This window comes from Garra rufa, chromosome 10 (genome assembly GCF_049309525.1).
Source record: "Garra rufa chromosome 10, GarRuf1.0, whole genome shotgun sequence".
Lineage (NCBI taxonomy): Eukaryota > Metazoa > Chordata > Actinopteri > Cypriniformes > Cyprinidae > Garra > Garra rufa.
The window spans coordinates 34588192-34607729 of record NC_133370.1 but is presented as its reverse complement, the minus strand read 5'-3'; the positions used below and the strand labels follow the sequence as shown (position 1 = coordinate 34607729).

Here is a 19538-nt window from a genome sequence, read left to right as displayed (position 1 = left end):
CTTGCAGACAGTTTATAATCATGATCATAATCTGGTAAATATTACTGAGTGATGTTGCTAAGTTTTAAGCAAGCACAGAACCAAAGTTCTCATTTTTATGTGGTCAACAGCGAAACTTTCACATTATGCCTCAACCTCAAACAGTCAGTTTGCTTATGGGTGTTTACTTCAGGAAGTAAGAAATATGAGTCTGTAAATGTCTTTGAGTTTAAATCAATGAGAGAAATCACTAAACACATTCAAAATGTATGAAATACAATAATGTCCATCTGTAATGTAATTTTAGCTCTTCTCTGAGAGATTATATTCAATATACCCGATGCCATTTTAAATGGCCTTTTATGTCTGTTGGTTAATTGCAAGCACATGTTAGTGGGGGAGATGTTTCAAGTTTCAAGCCTCTCCAGCATTTCAGTGGTGGGCAACCCACAAAAGCAGCATCTGATTCTTATTTTACATTGTTTGATTTTTGTCTGCAATTTTGCAAGGGCCTTGTATACGAGACATTTTTTTACGATGCTCAAAATGTGGTCAAGTTTGCCAAAAATGTTTGAGTAAACCAACAGTGTTTGTCATTACAGTTCCTCTTGTTTTGTGTGGTCATTGCTTTCCTGTTGCTACATTAGGCAAACATTGTAACACCCTTGTTCCATTTATAGAGCTTAAGTTTCATGAAAGTAGCCAGTAAAAACCTTAGGAAGGTGTTTTGTTCGGAAGTTTTCTCTCTTTTTTTAATGTATTAGAAGTTTTTTTTTTTTTTTTTTTACAAAGAACAGCAATTCATGACGAATAAGAATGTAACTTATTGAATATACTGAGAAAATTACATTTTACTGACATAAATGCTCATATTGTATATAATTTAGGTTTGTTGCAAATGGAAAATAAGTTCTGGAAAGCTGTTTTAGTAAATGGCAGTATTGAATATTGCTACAATTAAGTTACAGTTACACTTTATGTCATTGAAATCTCACAAAACACAAGCTTTTAAAATCACATATCAAACCAAAGATGCAAATGCGGTTTCAAAATGTAATTTTGTTTTATTTGTTTATTTATTTAATGACATGTACGCATTCATTATGAGTCTAATTCCCAGAAATGTTGTATAGGTAGTTCGCTGAAATCAGGCTTTAAGACACAATTGTACTGAAAAAAAAAATCACCGTATGTGCATACACGCCCCTATTTTACAGACACTCCCTCCAGTTAAATCGCGGATTCAGTAAAGAAAGACTACACTTTATCTAGTTACATCCCTTTTTCTCGTGACCTGACAGCTTTCTACATCTGCCACTATCTCGTAAGTTGTTTACATTATTCTGTTTTTACTTAATATCGCTCTAAAACTCACTGGCTGCATAATAAGGACTAAATGAATGGAATATTTTTTTACTGTCCTGAAGTAGCAATATATGGTAGCATTTACATGTTACTCTGGTCACATAGTAACGCGGAGTTTGCAAAATATTTGTTATCTAAAGGAGAACGCGAATTAATGCACGCCACGTTTCCACTTTCATAAGACAAAGTCCAACTATAAGTTTGCTGTCCGTACTGAAGTAGCCTAGTAGTACAGTAATTTTTGCTCATTAAAGTGAACGACTGAATACAGTGAATTATAGCAGAGAAGGAAGGATATAAAAAAATCTTTGCAGGGTTTGTAGTTATATAAAATCTAAAATGCAGGTCATTGCTACAATTATGCATAAAGTCGCATTTCATTGTTTTTGGTTCTAGGAACAATATTGACTATATACTGTTATATAAACTTTATATACGTTATGCATTGTGTGTGTTCACCCACCCACACACACATATATAATGTAACAAAACATGTATTTTTCAAATGAATGCTTTTATGTCAATATGTATTTTTTTAATGCAATTGTAAAATTTCTGGAGTAAGCCTGGAATAATGACTGTAATTGATTTATGGCAAAGCAGCATTTTCAGCAGAGTTTTATGATATTTCACAATATTACTTTTACTGTATTTTGATCACTTAAAAGGAGTCTTGGTGAGCATAAGAGACTTCTTTTTATAAAGATTCATTATAAAATCGCATATAACCACTGCAACATCACAGCAGCAGTGCCTCTTTGGCCATTAATTTGACTGAAACAGGTCAAAGTAATAATATAATGACATGGTTTATTAAAGTTACTCAGAGAGCCATTTACATCTGCTGCAGGAAATATTTAAACGTACATTTGCATGGCTTTTGTGGTTTCTGTGCTTCAAAGCCTCGTCCTATATGCATAATATTTAAAATGAAAACCCATGTTAGCTATAGATGGGCTGCAATGGCTTGGAGGCATTTACCTTCACTGTAGAATGCAGAATGTATCTTTTATTGAGATATACTATATTGATACAATATAAAAAAAATATAAGATCTTGTTAAATGTTTAGTTTTGGAGGTAGTATGTAAACCAAGTGTGTCACCTTGATCATGTGTTTCTCCTCCTTATCAGCTGTGTTGTCAACACTATGATGACTAAGATCCTCTTTTTGAAGGATCAAAGTCTTATCTATTCTGTCACACAGGCACAGAGGTGTGATGTATGGTGCGTTACATTTGCATCTGAGTTTTTGCATGTGAGTAAATGGCATAGATAGTCCCCATGCTGTGCCAGATTGTGTTTTATGCAAGTCAGTGATTCCAGAATCTCAAACATCAGAAGTTTCGGACTTCATATAGTTCTCAAGCAAGAACTAAGAGCGAACCTCTGAGAGGAACAGATACTTCTTATTTCTCTAAAGCCTATTTCTCTTCTACATTGCTACCGCACTAGACATTTCTCATTTTCACAGTATGACGTAATGCCCTGAAAAAAGATCCTGACCTTTTGTCTTCTGCATCCTCTTCAGTCACTATGGTGTCCCATAAGGAGTTTGAGACTGCAGGGAAAGCTCCTGGTCTGCAGGTATGGCGCATTGAGAACATGGACCTGAAGCCAGTGCCTAAGAATCTCTATGGCAACTTCTATACGGGTGATGCCTACCTTCTGCTGTACACCACCAAGGCACCCTCATACTATATACACATGTGGATGGGTAAGTGACACGCCTAATGGTCTGAACCGAATAGAAGCATTTCAGTTAGGGATGTACAATAGAATGAATGTCAACCACATACGTTTTAATTTGCTTTATTTAGATGAGGAAGGATGTGGGCTGTCTGTCTTGTTCAGTTTCATGTCATTTCATTTTTAATGCTGCTTTTCCCATAAGAGAGAGCGCTCTTGAGAAATGCATGTTGTGTAAGTGCCTTTACAAAGAAATCCTTTTAGATTTTCTGTCAGTGACATCTGCCATAAACTTAAACATAGATGCATTTAAAACTTTACTAAAGTGCTTTATACAACAGTTGGTCAATGAATTCAATTAGTTGAGTTGCATTCAGATGAATTTTATGTGAGACAAAAGATTTCCCCAAGTATATTTGACATTTGACAGAAATTTTACTGGTACATAAGACAGCTGTCTTTATGAATGGGTCATTGAATTATTCATTCAGCCGATTCCTTCAAAAACACTGATTCATTCAGGAACAAAAGTGACTTGCTGCGTTCGAAATCACATACTCTCTGAGTAAGCACTTCTTTTGAACTTTTAAAAAGTATGTTCTATACTGTATAGAATGAATTTTTGTAGTAATCCAGACAAAACAGTACGTTCATCATGTTGTCATTGTTATGTGACTTTCCAGCAGTTGTGTTGCATTACTGGCTGGCCTTATGGGATAGTAAATTCCAGAATCTTGATGGAAATAGTAGGTCATCTGGGGACATTTCGTCTACCTTTTTATAAATATTGTGATTCTTCACCACTATCTCACAGAAATATAAAGAATTCTGAAAGTGCACTTTTTTCCTGCTAATTACTCATGACAGCCCCTCCTACCCCTGAAGAGAAGTTCATTTGATCAAGTACAGATGGCATATCTCAGAAGGGTAGTCACTTAAAGGGTATTTAGTCACCTCCACAGACTTTAGCATGCCTTCACTTGTTTTTGTGGCAATGCATCAACTGTTGGCTCTCAGCCCACTTAGGTTTATGTGGCCTCCTGTTTAATTCCAGAGCCTGAGCAGTGAGATGCCGCTTTTGTTCCACCCAGTGGTTTGAACTTACTTGTTTTGCTCTCAGACATGCTCCAAACCATAGTAGTTCTAAGACATTTGAATGGAGATGTAGTGTGAGAAGAAAAAGTTTATTTGAGGACACAGAGTGGAAAATCTCATGATGTGATCCGTGTGGCCTCGTTGGGGTTTATATTTGGTTTTTATTTAGCTAAAGACAGATCCACTGCTAGCACTGCTTGGCAAGCGAGGTCAGTTTGAATGTTCCTGTAAGTTGCAGTACAGTTTTTTTTCCCACTAAGAGAAGCATTTACTCTGAAACATGTTTTCACTGTCTTTTATATGCTGGTTTTGTGTAAAAGTAGGATGTGTTCATAATCCAGAAGCAATACATTTTTGAGAAATGTATCAATTTAATGACTCAAAAAAAACTATACATATCATTTTCTACACATTATTAGCATTTTAGTTAGTTATGAATATCTCTTTTCACACATTCGTTTTCAATTTGCTTTATTTAGATGAGGAAGCATATGACCTGTCTGTTTCAGTTTTATATCATTTCATTTTCAGTGCTGCATTTCCCATAAGAGAGTGCTAGGTTATGTTTAACTCTTGAGAGATGCATGTTGTGTAATGGGCCTTTACAAAGAAATGCTCTTTATATTTTTTTTGTCAGTGACATCTGCCATAAACTTAAACATAAATGCATTTAAAACTTTACTGGGGTGCTTTATACAACAGTTGGTCCATGAATTCAGTTGGTTTAGGAATTTTATGTGAGGCAAACAATTTCCCCAAGAATATTTCACCACAGGTTTAAGTCAGTCACCTGAATTTGCCATGTTAAACAGTTTGAATGTTCCTTTAAGCTGCAGGACAGGATTTTTTTCACTAACAGAAGCATCCACCCTGAAACATGTTTTCACTGTCTTTTGTATGCTGCTTTTGTGTAAAAGTAGGATGTGTTCATAATAAAGAAGCAATACATTTTAAAAAGTCAAAGTAAAAAATATATGCTTCTAGGGGAGCGGCATCACATGATATTTTACAACCTGAACTAAACTTGACTTGTCAAAAAGGAGCAAAAATATTTGATATTGTAAGAGATTTGTTGAACTAACTCACATACCTGGGTTGTTATTGTTAACTATAACTATTAAAAATAGAATATGGAACATAAATAATTTATAAAAACTTAAAAGAAGCAACATTTTTAATTAATTTATTTAAATTCAATAAATGTATGTAAATTAAAGCTAAATATAAATGACTAAAACTAAAAGAAAAATTTAAAGTTTTAATAGAATTAATTTATAAATAATACTGAATTAGCACTGTGACACATGAGGGTCTTCAGGAGTCCTCTCTATGATATCAGATACTGGCAGACAAAAGTGTTTTAGATGTTAGATAAGCAGTTAAGGAGGATGTTTTTATATTATATTTTATATCACATATTATATTACAAACTGCTTAAGGTTTACCTTTCAAGTATTCTTTTAATGAGACTTTTTTATTCATCATGGATATTCATAATGTATTCATCAAAAAATATCAAAATAAAATTTAACGTAGACAAAACATGCTCATCATTTAACACATCATCAGATGTATGAATTGCATTTTTTTTATTTTTGAAAGTATAATAATAAGAGAGACAAACAAGCAATCATTAATGTAATCATTTCCCGCTCCTTCAGGGAATGGGTGTTCTCAAGATGAAAGTGGAGCTGCAGCTATCTTCGCCACACAGCTGGATGACTTTCTCGGGGGTGGTCCGGTTCAGTTCCGTGAGGTCCAAAACAATGAGTCACTCACCTTCCTGGGTTACTTCAAGTCAGGCATCAAGTATAAGGTAAACTCACCTTTGCTTTAATGACCCTTCTTAGAATCAGAGTTCATCATTAACTTGCAGTGAGAATGCAAAAGTAGTCTTCCTGCTGGGTTTACTTTGTAGAAGCACCAGGGTAGAATCAATTATGGCTCCAAAACATCCATTACTGTTTAGTCATGCCACATTCTTTCCATTATATTCAGCAATTTGCTTAGCTCAGTATGTTTGCATGGCTCTTTGAGAGGCACTCTGCTAAGTGGTTTGCATTTAGTTCCTTGCTAATTTTTTTTACATTTTATTTGGCCAATTATACCACTATCATTTTATGTAATGTAATGAGTTAACTGTCTTTCTGGACTCCTCAGCAAGGTGGGGTTGCATCTGGTTTTCATCATGTGTTGACCAATGATGTGGATGTGAAGCGTCTGCTGCACATAAAAGGGAGGAGGGCCATCAGAGCTACTGAGGTGGAGATGTCCTGGAAGAGCTTCAACAAAGGAGACTGCTTTATCGTAGACTTAGGGAAGGTATAGATAACTGAACCTGATATATTTTGTTCAATTTATATACTTCCCTATACCAACTAGAGCTGCCATTTGAATATTTAAAAATATGCTAAAATATTTTACTTTTTTTTTATGTACACTACAGTTAAAAAATGTGAGGATCAGAATTTTCACTACCCCATTAGTCATATTCAGGGCCCGTATTTTAACAAAACATTTTATCCTACCACTAAGAGTTTTCCTAAATAGTAGTAAAAAAATTTAGCTAACAGTTCTCTCTTAAAACCTATTCACAAAACTGTTAGACAAACTTTTACTAAGGAATAGAAAGGAGTATTAAGCAAAGAGTAAGGGCGGGGTTTACTTGAATGCTACGGATGATGTCAGCATACATACTAACTATGCACACAGTGATTGGCTGATACTAGGGGAGGGGTCTCTGTCAGAGATTATTCATAGAATTATTGTAGAGTGCAATATTATGTTGCCATATTGAAATAAATTTTTAAAAATCAAAATGTTGCCACATTCAAATTTAGATTTAAATTGCAGACTAGGTGTCACTAATTAAACAAGTATATGTTCAGCTAATTGTCAGCCTCTATCATAAACAATTAGTGGATATGCATATAAACAGCCTTTTGGAGTAGAATAATCATGACCTGATAGTAAGTAATGCAAACATAAAAAAAACAAAACTGATTACAAAAACAGATATTACTTCTTGCCTAGCTTGTTAATGAAAACAAGGATATAATCAAAGGAAAATTTGGAGTTGGGATAACCTCCAAAACCAAAAAAGTTGCGTGGGAAAACATTTGTGTGCAAATAAATGCAGCGTGTTTCTAAAATGTTCACGTTCTGAGGCAGATTACCGTCAACAGCCATTTTAGCCCTGCTGAAAAAAAGCAATAGGTAAATGGTAACTGTAATGGTGCCTGTTGGTCTCTACTAGTATTTGGTCACCTTTTATTGTTGGCTTGTTAAAACCAATAAACCTTAATGGAACATGTCCCAAAACACACTACCGGAAATCTTTTAAAGGTTAAAAATTTGATGGTTTGTAATGGTATTTGTAGTGGAAATTATTAGAATTTCTGTTATTTGTTTTTTCGTCATAGTTTGTGATTTAGTCTTAGTGACTTAGGAGTCCTCTTTACTACTCTTAACATTTCACAGATTTAGGAGCTAGTTTTAGCGCTAAAATGCATTGTAAAATACTCTTAGAGCAAAAATCCTAAATTTAGGACTGACACGCCCATTATTTTAAAGATTTTCTTCTAAATCGGCAGGTTATGAGCTACTTTTAGCCTTAAGATGTTTTGTGAATACTGGCCCTTATTTTGTTTTTAAGTAACATTTCTTGTTGTTAAGATTTTAAAGAAAAAAAAGTTTAAAAGATTCATTCTTCCTGAATGAAAAAAAAAAAAAATTTCCCCCCAAAATAAATCTTACTAACCCTAAACTTTTAAATGGTTGTGCACAATTTAGTCATTTTAAAGACACTTTTCTCATTTTCCGCCAGGACATTTATCAGTGGTGCGGCAGTGACTGCAATCGTTTTGAACGTTTAAAGGCCTCCCAGTTGGCCATTGATATCCGGGACAATGAAAGGAACGGCAGGGCCAAGCTGCTCATGGTGGAGGATGGGGCTGAACCAGATGCTCTGACTAAAGTGAGTGAAAGATTTAAAGTCTACTTTTCCTGTAACAATTTCTGCTAAACCACCATCTGATGTAGGCTACTGAAATATATGGGTAGATATCCACTTCAAAATCACTTACAATTTATTTATTTATGTTTGCTGGTTAAGTGAAAAATGTTAAATCAAAGCTGACACTAAACTGTTTTAGTAAAATGAAACAGGTGCATTTTCATGGATGCTGAATAACCACACATTAGGGTATGGACACCATCAACCAGGCCTGATGTAAAATTTGGCACAATGGCTTGCTTGTTTGTGTTCTGGCTCTGACTTGAGTGTTGTGTTAATGAGAATGCATCCATTATGTGTTTAATGAGAGAGGATGAGTTTTGCATGCCAAATATTCAGTCTGCTATCAGGTCATTCAGCACATGGTTTAATATTTGGTCCACTTGGCATTAGATAAGTGTTATAAATAAAGCCCTGCTGTTCCCATATGGACTTTAATCCTGTATTTCCTCTTGCAGGTTCTTGGGCCCAAATCCAGTATCGCTCCAGCAACTCCCGATGATGAGGAAGTGGAAACCTCAAACAAGAAGAAAGCAGCATTATATATGGTAATAAAGATTATTATCTCTATTTACATTTTAGCTCAGTTCTGAATATTTACTATTAATTATTTATGTTGGACTGCTGTACATTTATAGCTGACAGCTGTAAAACCTAAAATACTGCCTAATTCACACAAAACATTGTTTCTCATTATCTTTATTTCTTAAGCTTTCAATGCCATTATTTATCTATCTACAATTCAGGCCTGATTGCTGTCCTGTGGTTTATCATTGTTATTGTAGATTTCAGATGCCTCTGGCTCCATGAAAACATCTGTTGTGGCCCAGACTAGCCCATTCAAACAGGAGATGCTCTCCCTGGATGAGTGCTATATCCTGGACAATGGAGTTGATAAGAATGTGTTTGTTTGGAAAGGTGTGTTTCAGTGTGCAGTTAACTATAACATCAACATTAAAAACATGATCCTATTTTCTCTCCCAACACACATTCCTAATTACTGTGCATAATTCAATGATGCGCATTTTTTCAAAGAACTCATCAACTTAACTAAAACAACTTTACTTTTCGGCTGATGTCTTATAGACCATGCAGATTAGAGATGCGCGGATGGGCTCAAACGTCACCCAAATCCGCAGCTTCAAATAAATTATCCGCCCTACCCACCCGCACCTATATTTTTCTCTGATTTAGCTAACCGCACCCGATCGTCATATTATACTTTTTTTTTATTCTTAGTTTTGCATGATGATATGAGGAATGGATGGTTCATTTTAACAGCAGATTGATTAATCTGATCTGCACATCGCTGTGCACTCAAATACATTTAATCACTCGTGATTTTAAGCCAAATCCACGCTGAAAAGAATAGTGTTATGTTATCTGTATGAAAATAGTGGAAAAGAAGGAAATGTATAACAAAATAGTTTGTTTTTTTTATTTTGTCAATCAAGTCTTTTTCCAATTTCCAGATTCACATTACAGCTCATACACATCCACACATTCACTGTTACATCCACCAAATGCAATGCAAAATGCAATGTTTTCTGTATTGTCTTAAAGCAGTTTCTAGATGAATATGGCTGAAAGGTCATTACAGTCTAAACATAGCAAGAAAAAAAAAAACACAGAACATACATTCAAGTAATCATCATCATCATCACCATCCCACATTTATCTGAGCGTTTCACTGTGCTTTTATTTATGTTGTCTAGCAGCTATGGATTTTAATAATTTTACTAATATATAGGTAAACATATAGGTGAACATATATGTGCATATGTGCACACATATATACATGCATATATGTACATATAATATAGGGAAAAGGCCAATTTTATATATGTCACTTATTAAAAACCTATATCAATACCTATATTAAAACATATATGTTTATATGGGTTATTTCCGTGTGGGGGTGAGTAAAAGATGACAGTTTTTATTTTTGGGTGATCCCTTTAAATTAATGTTATTCGGCAGCCGATAGTATTAATCTGTTTAGACACTGCCCTATAATGGTTCTTATATCTCTATATCTTATTACAGAGATGTCAGACTGATACCATCTTTCTGTTTTTTCCATAACGCTGACAAGCAGCGCATATCACTAGAGGCCCTTTGCTTAAATGTGCCACATATTTTTCATAAAATGAAAGAGCTTCTTTTAGCATATGCCTCTGTATTCCCTTTGCCAACAGGACCAAATGCAAATACATCTGAACGCAAAGCGGCTATGAAAGCAGCAGAGCAGTTCATCAAAGAGAAGAACTACTCTAGTAGAACACAGGTACATGCATAATAAAAATTTTAAACACATAATATTGACAATTAAAGAAAAGGACCCATCACTTATTGTTTATTCTTGTAATTGAGTTTTTACCATTTAAACATTCTTGTTTGTAGAAATCTGCAGTTAGAATGCTTCTAAATGATTACAAAAAAATTATATATTTATACGTACTGATTTCATTTATAAAATATTATGGTTTGTGTATATATATGAAGAACTAATGTCACATTTACTGATGCTTTACCTTCAATACTTGACGCTGTAGATCCAGGTGCTTCCTGCAGGGGGCGAGACCACCCTGTTCAAGCAATTCTTCTCTAACTGGAAGGACAAGGACCAAACCACTGGTCCTACCAAGGCCTACACCATTGGTAAAATAGCCCATGTGGAGCAGATTCCTTTCGATGCCTCCAGCCTTCATAACAACAAGGCCATGGCAGCCCAGCATAACATGGTTGATGATGGATCTGGAAAAATCCAGGTAAATTTAATTTAGGTCATCCAAATTAAACTCTTTCACAGTGACATACACTACCATTCCAAGTTTGAGCATTCTATTCATCATCCTGAAAAATGTAACTTGTAGTTTTGATCAAGTGTTTTTTTTTTCTTTTTAGAGTTGATAAACATGATTTATGTCTGCTATCTATACCAATTGTAGCAAATAAAGTGGTTGAGAATGGTATTTAAAAAGATGGAATTAACTGGATTTAAACCATATGTTACATTTTAGTCCTTTACAAGTAGTTGGACCCTGCTTATACGTATAAAAGGAGAATAAAGTAATCAGCCTGTCATTAACACTCATGTTTGTTTGAGTCAGATCTGGCGTGTGGAGGGAGGGGACCGTGTCCCAGTAAATCCCTCTGCTTATGGTCAGTTCTTTGGGGGAGACTGTTACCTGATCCTCTACAGTTATAAACAGGGAAGTAGGGAGCAGCATATCATCTACACCTGGTTAGTCCATATATATTTATAGTGCTTTATAGTATATTATCTATGTTATCTGTTTCATATAAACAATGTGTCATTATATTGCTTGTATGTGGCGTGTTACAGGCAAGGGCTGAAGAGCACTCAGGATGAGCTGGCAGCTTCTGCCTTTCTTACAGTCCAGCTGGATGACTCCATGGGTGGAGCTCCAGTACAGGTGAAAATAATCAGTTTGTGGAATAAAAGAGCATTTTGAAAAAGCATATAAGTATTTTTTTGGCTAACACAGTTAGTATGCTATTTACTGATAAACTTATAGGGTACAGGTTTAGGTTTTTGTTTTCAATGTTTTTGCATGAACCTACTTTACAATTCTTTGATTTCCAAATCTTGTATGAATTGTTTTGTGTTCTCATGGCACTTGGTTATAAAATCCAAAAAGTCCAAGAAAGCCAAGAAATTTGCTGTATTTGTGATGGTAACTAACAGGCTTGTGCACAATTCAGAATTTCAGAATTGGCCGCCATTCAATTCATGAGTTGGAATTTGAATTGAATTGACTCTGCCCCACAGGAAGTTGAATTTGAATTGGAGTTGGAATGACAGGAAATGGAATTAAATTCATGGCAATTTAAAGACATTCCACACAGTCATACAACAGAAAGAATGTGTTGAATCTCACATACAATTACATTATTTTTTTAAATTTAATAGCATAATTTCATTACACATAACTAGTCACTCCTCAACCCTGCATACATTTTGTTCCAACATAGATAATGATCAAAATCTTGAAATAAATTACTCCTTCAATGTTTGATTAGTTTTGTTCAAAATGTTATTTTCATTTCAAAGTAATCAAATAACACAGTGTAATCTGTACAAGTAGTTCAAACTAATATCATTTATAGAATATGTAATGAAATCATATTTGACATATATTGTAAAGCTTCATTGTTAAACACTTCACTTATGTAGACTATATGAATTTCTTTGAATTTGTATTGAATTGCAATTCTGCTTCCTTTAATTCAAATTCGAATTGTAATTCTAGATCCTGTTTTTGACATCAATTCAAATTCAATGAATTGGAATTTAGGAGTCATTCTCAATTCAATTCTGAATTGTGCACAAGCCTGGTAACTACCAGGCTGTGATCTTGATCAGAAGAGCAATTAAATTAACCTAGTTGGTCTGTTGTGACTTTTAGCAGTTATCATTAAAAATATGCTAAAATTATTTTATCCATCTCAAAAAATTGCTCAGGTGCGAGTGACACAGGGTCAAGAACCCCCCCATCTGATGAGTCTGTTCAAGGGCAAACCTATGATCATCCATAGTGGAGGCACATCCCGCAAGGACGGCCAAACCAAGACAGGCAGCACACGACTCTTCCACATTCGACAGAGCTCTTCTAAAGCCACACGTGGTGTAGAGGTCAGTCACAGTTTGGATACTGTCATACATATAGTGTAATGTTTCTCATTAATCACTTTCAATTTCCATTATAGGTCGAACCATCTGCATCCAACTTAAACACCAATGACGTATTTGTGCTGAAGTCAGCAGATTGTGTGTTTGTGTGGAAAGGTGCAGGTGCCAGCGAGGAAGAAATGGTAGCTGCAAAGTATGTTGTAAGTGTACTGGGAGGAAAATCCACTGATGTGGCCGAGGGTAAAGAACCAGGTGAGAGTCTGCCCTGTTTTTTTACAATGCATTATACTGTATGAACATCTTTCTTATATAGCTTTCTCTTTAGCTGGATTCTGGTCGGCTCTGGGTGGGAAGAAGGAGTACCAGACATCTCCAACTCTACGAAATATGGTCAAACCACCACGTCTGTTTGGCTGCTCCAATAAGACAGGCCGGCTAATGGTAAGTGACAGTCACAGAAGTACACAGGTAGGCTGACGGACACCTGTGGTTTATAAATATGGTGATTTAATGGATCGAATGTCTTGTTCTTTTTCTCAGGTTGAGGAAGTTCCTGGAGACTTCACTCAGTCAGACTTGGCTACCGATGATGTCATGTTGCTTGACGCCTGGGATCAGGTGAGTTGATGCACAGTATGTAGTTCACATGAATGTAGTTCAGACCAGTGTTTCTCAACCAGGGAGTCTCAGCAAACTTCTAATGGGGCTTCAAGATGACTAATTTGTTTCCCAGATCTTACATGTTCCCTCATTTTTACTTTACAATTCATTATTTATAATAAAATAATAAATGTATACATTTTTAGATCTAGGAACGTAATGTAAAATAATAAAATCTTAAAGAAATGGAAATATATTTAATAAATACACGTTTTACTATATTAATAAAATATTATAATACTATAGGTTCATTCCATGTCAAATCAACCAAATATCAAAAACTTCCCCAGATGATGAAAGTCATAATATTAAATGTCTGAGTAAAAATATTTAACTGTCTGAGTGCAATAAATGTTACACATTTTCAGTGGTTGAAAACCAAATTTTGTTCACTTTGTATACAGCCGATACTTATTTAATTTAAAGAACAATGTCTGAAGAATAAATATTGTAATTGTATCTTGTTTCACTCTCAAAAAATTGTGTAGGACATACCTATCTGAGTGTAAAAAGTGCACTGAAATGGTCAAAAAACACATTGCCTTTCTCTTAGTAATCTATTCATTAGATTTTATATTTGAATCAGTTTCAGTTATATTTGGAACGAGGGATTTTTGTTCGTAACAGCTTCTGAAGCTGCCAAGAGTTCAAACATGCAGTATTATAACGTGTTTAAAACAAATCCCTCGCCTCATAGGGAAATATGGATCAAGATTTGCCTCACCTGGATTAATTAATAAGTAGAAGCATAGTCATAGATCTAGTAGTATCTGAAGGGCATATTTGGCAGAATCACTGATAGTACTTTAAACATTTAAGGTCTCTGACACTTGAAATAATTAACACTGGGTAATTCTAAACCCCAGGTCAAAAGGATTTTATCAAATCTTATTTTACGTTTCACACAAGTTAACAATTAATCCTGGTCATTCATAATCTGATGTGTTACACTGTACATTATTAAACTATGAGTTTCTGTTATTATTTGCATATTTACATTGTCAACAGTGATGACTAGAAAAACACAAAACCACATTTGGTTTTTGACCATTGAAAATGGGTAAGATACTATAATTTGAACATGGAGCTGCACAAGATCTTAATGTCCCTTGAATTAAACCATGCAGGGCCCTAAAAATTAAGATTTCAAAAGAAAAATTTCTTAGGAACCAAAATAATATTTATGACACTCAAACAGGTATGTCCTATACAATTGTTTTGATAGAGGGAAACAAGATGCATTTCTAGCTTCAACATTACTTATTCTTCAGACATTCCACTTTAAATACAATAAGTATCAGCTGTATAAAAAGTGGCCAACATTTGGTTTTCAACCACTGAAAATGGGTAATATTCAACAATCTAAAAAGTCCCATTTTTCTGCGACTGAAAAATGCAGGGCGTTCAAAAGAAAAGTTTATTAAGAACTAGAATCACTCCGACTGGTATATTCAATGCCGTTTTTTGACAGAAGGAAACGAGATACATCTCTAGTTTCAACATTATTTGTTCTTCAGACATTCCTCTTTAAATGAAAGGTAGTATCATATTTTTGCAAAATGACCTACATTTGGTTTTTGACCACTGAAAATTTACAATTTAATAATTTACTCCTGGAGCCCAATTGAAATTGCAGTGTCTGGAACCGAACCATATAGGGCCTTAAAAATGAAGATGCCAAAAGGATACTTCTTGAGTTATAGGCATGCAAACTTTGTAGAGCAAGCTTGAAAATTGCTTTTATCCATTTTTGAATGGTCACCATTGGCACGTAAGGCAACAAAGATCGCTAAATTCAACTGATTTGACTAACAGACCTACCAGTCTCTGTGTAAAAATTAGATAATGATGTTGCCATCTTTCTGAAGTACTTTATTCCCCCCTTGTAACTTGGCTCTAAATCTCAAGTGAAAATTGCGATTTTGACACGCCTCTATAAAATAGTGGATTACTTAGTAAGTATTAATCCATGAAATTTAATATTTTGGCTTTCATTACTATACATGTCTATCTAATGACCCTATAATATATTACTATATTTTTAAACTTTGTGTTAAAAGGTTTGAAAACAAGCAGGTTTGTCATTATAGCAGAAATACCAAAAATGTCTTGTCTTAAATGATGAGGGTTCTTGGAAGCAAAAAGTTTGAGAACCACTGGTTTAGACTGTAGCTGTGTCCCAATTCAGAGGAAGGCCACATCTTTGAAGTCTGTGTAGGTTGAACTGAGCATTGTTAAATGGGACCGTCTAGCCTTCAGAGTACTGCTGTGACGGCTGTACTGGAGTTTTGTGAAAGTTATATTCGAATGTCTGAAAATAAAACAGGGTAATCTGGCATATTTTCTCAAAAAAAATTGTAGTCACCAGCACACAATGAATCTTGGGATAGCCTGGGCCACAAAGGATCCACTTGTTGTATCCTTCATGGCCTGGAAGCAAAGGGCGCATTTCGAGGCCATCATTGAAGGAGTCCTGAAATGGGACAGCCTTTGTTGTGCCATGATGATGTAGTAATTCTTGGAAAGCAGCCTTTGATGGATGCAGCCTCTGAATTGGGATGCAGATTTTATCAGCTAGTACATGTATAGTTAATGGCCTATAATGCTGAAGAACTGTTGCTCTTTCTAGATCTTCCTTTGGATTGGCAAAGAAGCCAATGAGGTTGAAAAAACTGAGTCACCAAAAATAGGTGAGTGACACGTTTACTAAATCATTTTTACATGATAAAACATTGCATTTGAAGTTTGTTGTCTTTCATTTTCTTGTCCAGTCATGTACTATACTCAATATAGTAACAGTTAATTGGGTGCTACAGGAATGAATTGTAAAACTTAGAAACAAGTTAGTTTTTCTTAACTTTTTTGAACAGGATTTTAAGCATAAAAAAAGCATAAAATATTTTTTCATTGTATTCTATGCGATAAAATACATCAGTAATACTCCAACTCATTATTTTTAAAGCTTTTACTTGTCTTGAAAAAGGCAGTTGCTAAAAAAATGGCTAAATAGGACAAGAGGGACCTTAAACTTCATCACACATAACAAAAAACTGCTTTTATAGCCTCATTTTCACACTCTTGCAAACTATTCTAACTCAGACTTTCTAAGTTAAATATTTTAAGGTAAGATCAAAAGAGTTGTCTTAATGGTAGTGACATTTAAGTAACATAGTTTGTTTATTGCCTTTAGCTTTTTACTTCTAGCGATTGTATTTAGGCTTTAAAATTCATAAAGGTTGTGTTTATTTGTGAACATTATCATGATGAGCAAATGTGTAAGAATCACAGAGCTTATATTCTGCAATAATGGAAAAAATAATTGTTGAGGGAAACAAAATGATGCTAACCTACAGGTTGACCTACTATAATAATTAATTCCTATCCACCCTTTTCTTCCCGTAAGAACTATGCTATTTCCCTTATAGTGGATAATGAACCGGAAGTCTAGCCCATAAACTTACTTCATTGAAGAAAATGGTGCATAGCACTCTATATTCTGTATACTCTATAACTGAATATGTTCTTTGTCTGTAGCTAAGGACTATGTGGACTCTGATCCTTCTGGACGTCGTGGGTTGCCCATCACAACCATAAAGCAGGGGGCCGAGCCCCCGACCTTCACAGGCTGGTTCCAGGCTTGGGACGCACATATGTGGGACACTGACCCTCTGGAGAGAATTCGAGCTTGCTTTTAAACCCAGAACTGCTCCCCTTTTTTTATATAAGCACTTCTTGTTCCTGTGCAATAAATTGCAACTTTCCCAGCTTTTAAACAATCTAAAGATTGGTAAAATGCCCATCTCACATAAATGTCCACTCTAATTAATTTCTTACAATTTTTAATAAGGGAAAATCATTAAAACTGGCAGATTTCAGAGACCAATTACAGAACTTTAGTCCAGTAAATTGATTTTGGGGGTGTTTAGCTTTGTTCAACCAGAGCCAGCTATCATAATAGAAGAAATCTACCAAAATGTTTAGCACTCATAATAGTGGATAAAGTAAGGTTACCCTGTTACCATTGGTATTTTGACAAGTGTTTTGGCTATTTATTTCTGCAATTATGGCTTTCTAACTGTTAGCATTATACAATGTTTGGCAAACTTCATGACTATTGTTTTTACACACAAGCTATTGATATACTTTCAGCTTGTATGATGATGTTATGTTGGAATTTAATAAATTGAGATTTTAAGAAGATAAACATACTGTATATTTACTATTGTTATACAGTAGTGAACACACCAATTCTACATTTTTATAACAATAACACAGAACAACTGTTCAAAAGTTAATGGTCATTGTTTTTTAAAGAGGAAATTAATGTTTTTATTCAGCAAGGACACATTCAATTGATCAAATGTGACAGTAATGACTTTTTTAATGTTACAAAAGATGTCTTGTTCAAATAAATTATGTTCTTTTAAGCATTTATTTTTTATTTACTTTAATTAGTTCATCAAAGAACCCTAAAAAATATGGTTTCTACAAAAATATTAAGCAGCACAAGGTTAATTATACACGCACATTGATAATAATAAGAAATGTTTCTTAAGAACCAAATCAGCGTATTAAAATGATGTCTGAAGGATAATGTGACAGTGATGACAGCAGTAATGGCTGCTGAAAATCCAGCTTTGCAGTTACAAGAATGATAGACATGTTTTCAGCTTTATATGTTTATCTGTTGTACTCCTCCTCAGTTAGACTTTAAACAGGATCACTGGGATTAAGCCATATGAGTCATAGATGTTGTTCAAGTCTAACACAACTAGATCGCACAACACCACTGTTCTCCTTTGCTATGAAGTGACCTGCTTTCTCTAGTCTAGACAACTAGAATGTCCCTAGAATGCCACATTTACCACAAACCAAGCGTAATCCACATTCATGATTTAAATGAATTTACACAGCAGCTATATTTATTTTTTTCTTTCAAAGATTCAGTTGAGATTATGTATGACAGCTCTCCTGTATTGAGGCCATCTTGTGTCATTCTCTTGAGATCTACAGCTCTTTTTTTCCAGACGTGAAAATGTGTTCATGAAACAGCCTGTCCCTACCAGGGGAAATGATACATTGCTTAACTCAACATAGCTGCTGCTTGAAAGCTTGGAGCTGGTAATGGACAGGCTAGAAAATGAAAGCAATGCTTTTTCAGCAATATTCAGAAAAACTGCAGTCAGCCTTAATTTTCAAGATATGAGAATGTTTTGTTTTTTTGGATGCTGTCGTCTTAATTTCAAAATTGAAACATTAAAACCATATAATTATATATTGTAATGTTGTATTTATTATTGCTTGGTAAAGAGTTAGTAGGGTAATACTTACAGTTGGAACAGCAACACAAGGCTAAAAGGAAGCTGGTTTGTCCTATTGTCACATTTTGCATGCCAGCTGGGGAGACTCTCAGACTCTATGTTGCCTCTAGCACAATCTGAAAAATTTATAGAGTAGCATAATTTTAGCCACATAGCTAAAAGCTTGCCAGTTAATGTATAAAGTATGGAAAATGATTTGTGGAGAACAAATATGTTTTGTATTTAAAAAAATAAGCAAATGTCTGGGATGAATATAAAAAAAAATATTGACATGTAAATCCAGATACACAAAATATAAGAGCAACCTTAAGTTAAGTGTTTAAAAAGAGAAGAATAGATAAAAAAAAAAATAATAATAAAATAACCACATAGAAAAAAAACTAAATAATAATAATTAAAAAATAAAACAAAACAAAAAAACATAGAAACAACTAAACAGTTCAGTTTTTCTCCCTTTTTATTTACATATTTGAATGTTGCAGTGGAGGAGCTACCAGAAAAATGAATTATTTTTTATAGAGATTTTTGTAAAGCTTCCATTTCTGATAAAAATAAATTACACTTTGTTATGCATTTTACAAATTTCTGTTTATGAATATAATATTTACCTTGCAAAATGTAAAAATTAACGACATAATCATTTTACTTTTGTGTGAATAAGTACAAATAACAACTTTTAAAGATAGCATATAATTAACATTTATTTACAGAAATAGGAAGGTGCTAACATCAGACCAAAAACTAAGAGACAAATCACA

General features: G+C 34.4%; 1 protein-coding gene across 1 annotated transcript; it reads left to right on the top strand.

The window, feature by feature from the left end:
- Positions 1-1178: 1178 nt before the first annotated feature.
- On the top strand, positions 1179-17889 carry scinlb (scinderin like b). The gene is made up of 17 exons (XM_073848056.1): positions 1179-1303; positions 2875-3060; positions 5789-5943; positions 6288-6449; positions 7954-8103; positions 8601-8690; positions 8928-9060; positions 10341-10429; positions 10698-10913; positions 11256-11389; positions 11492-11582; positions 12632-12802; positions 12877-13051; positions 13125-13240; positions 13340-13417; positions 16089-16149; positions 16994-17889. Exons 2-17 carry the CDS (start codon positions 2880-2882, stop codon positions 17152-17154), a joined length of 2163 nt encoding a protein of 720 aa, XP_073704157.1. The 5' UTR covers positions 1179-1303; positions 2875-2879; the 3' UTR covers positions 17155-17889.
- Positions 17890-19538: the final 1649 nt, after the last annotated feature.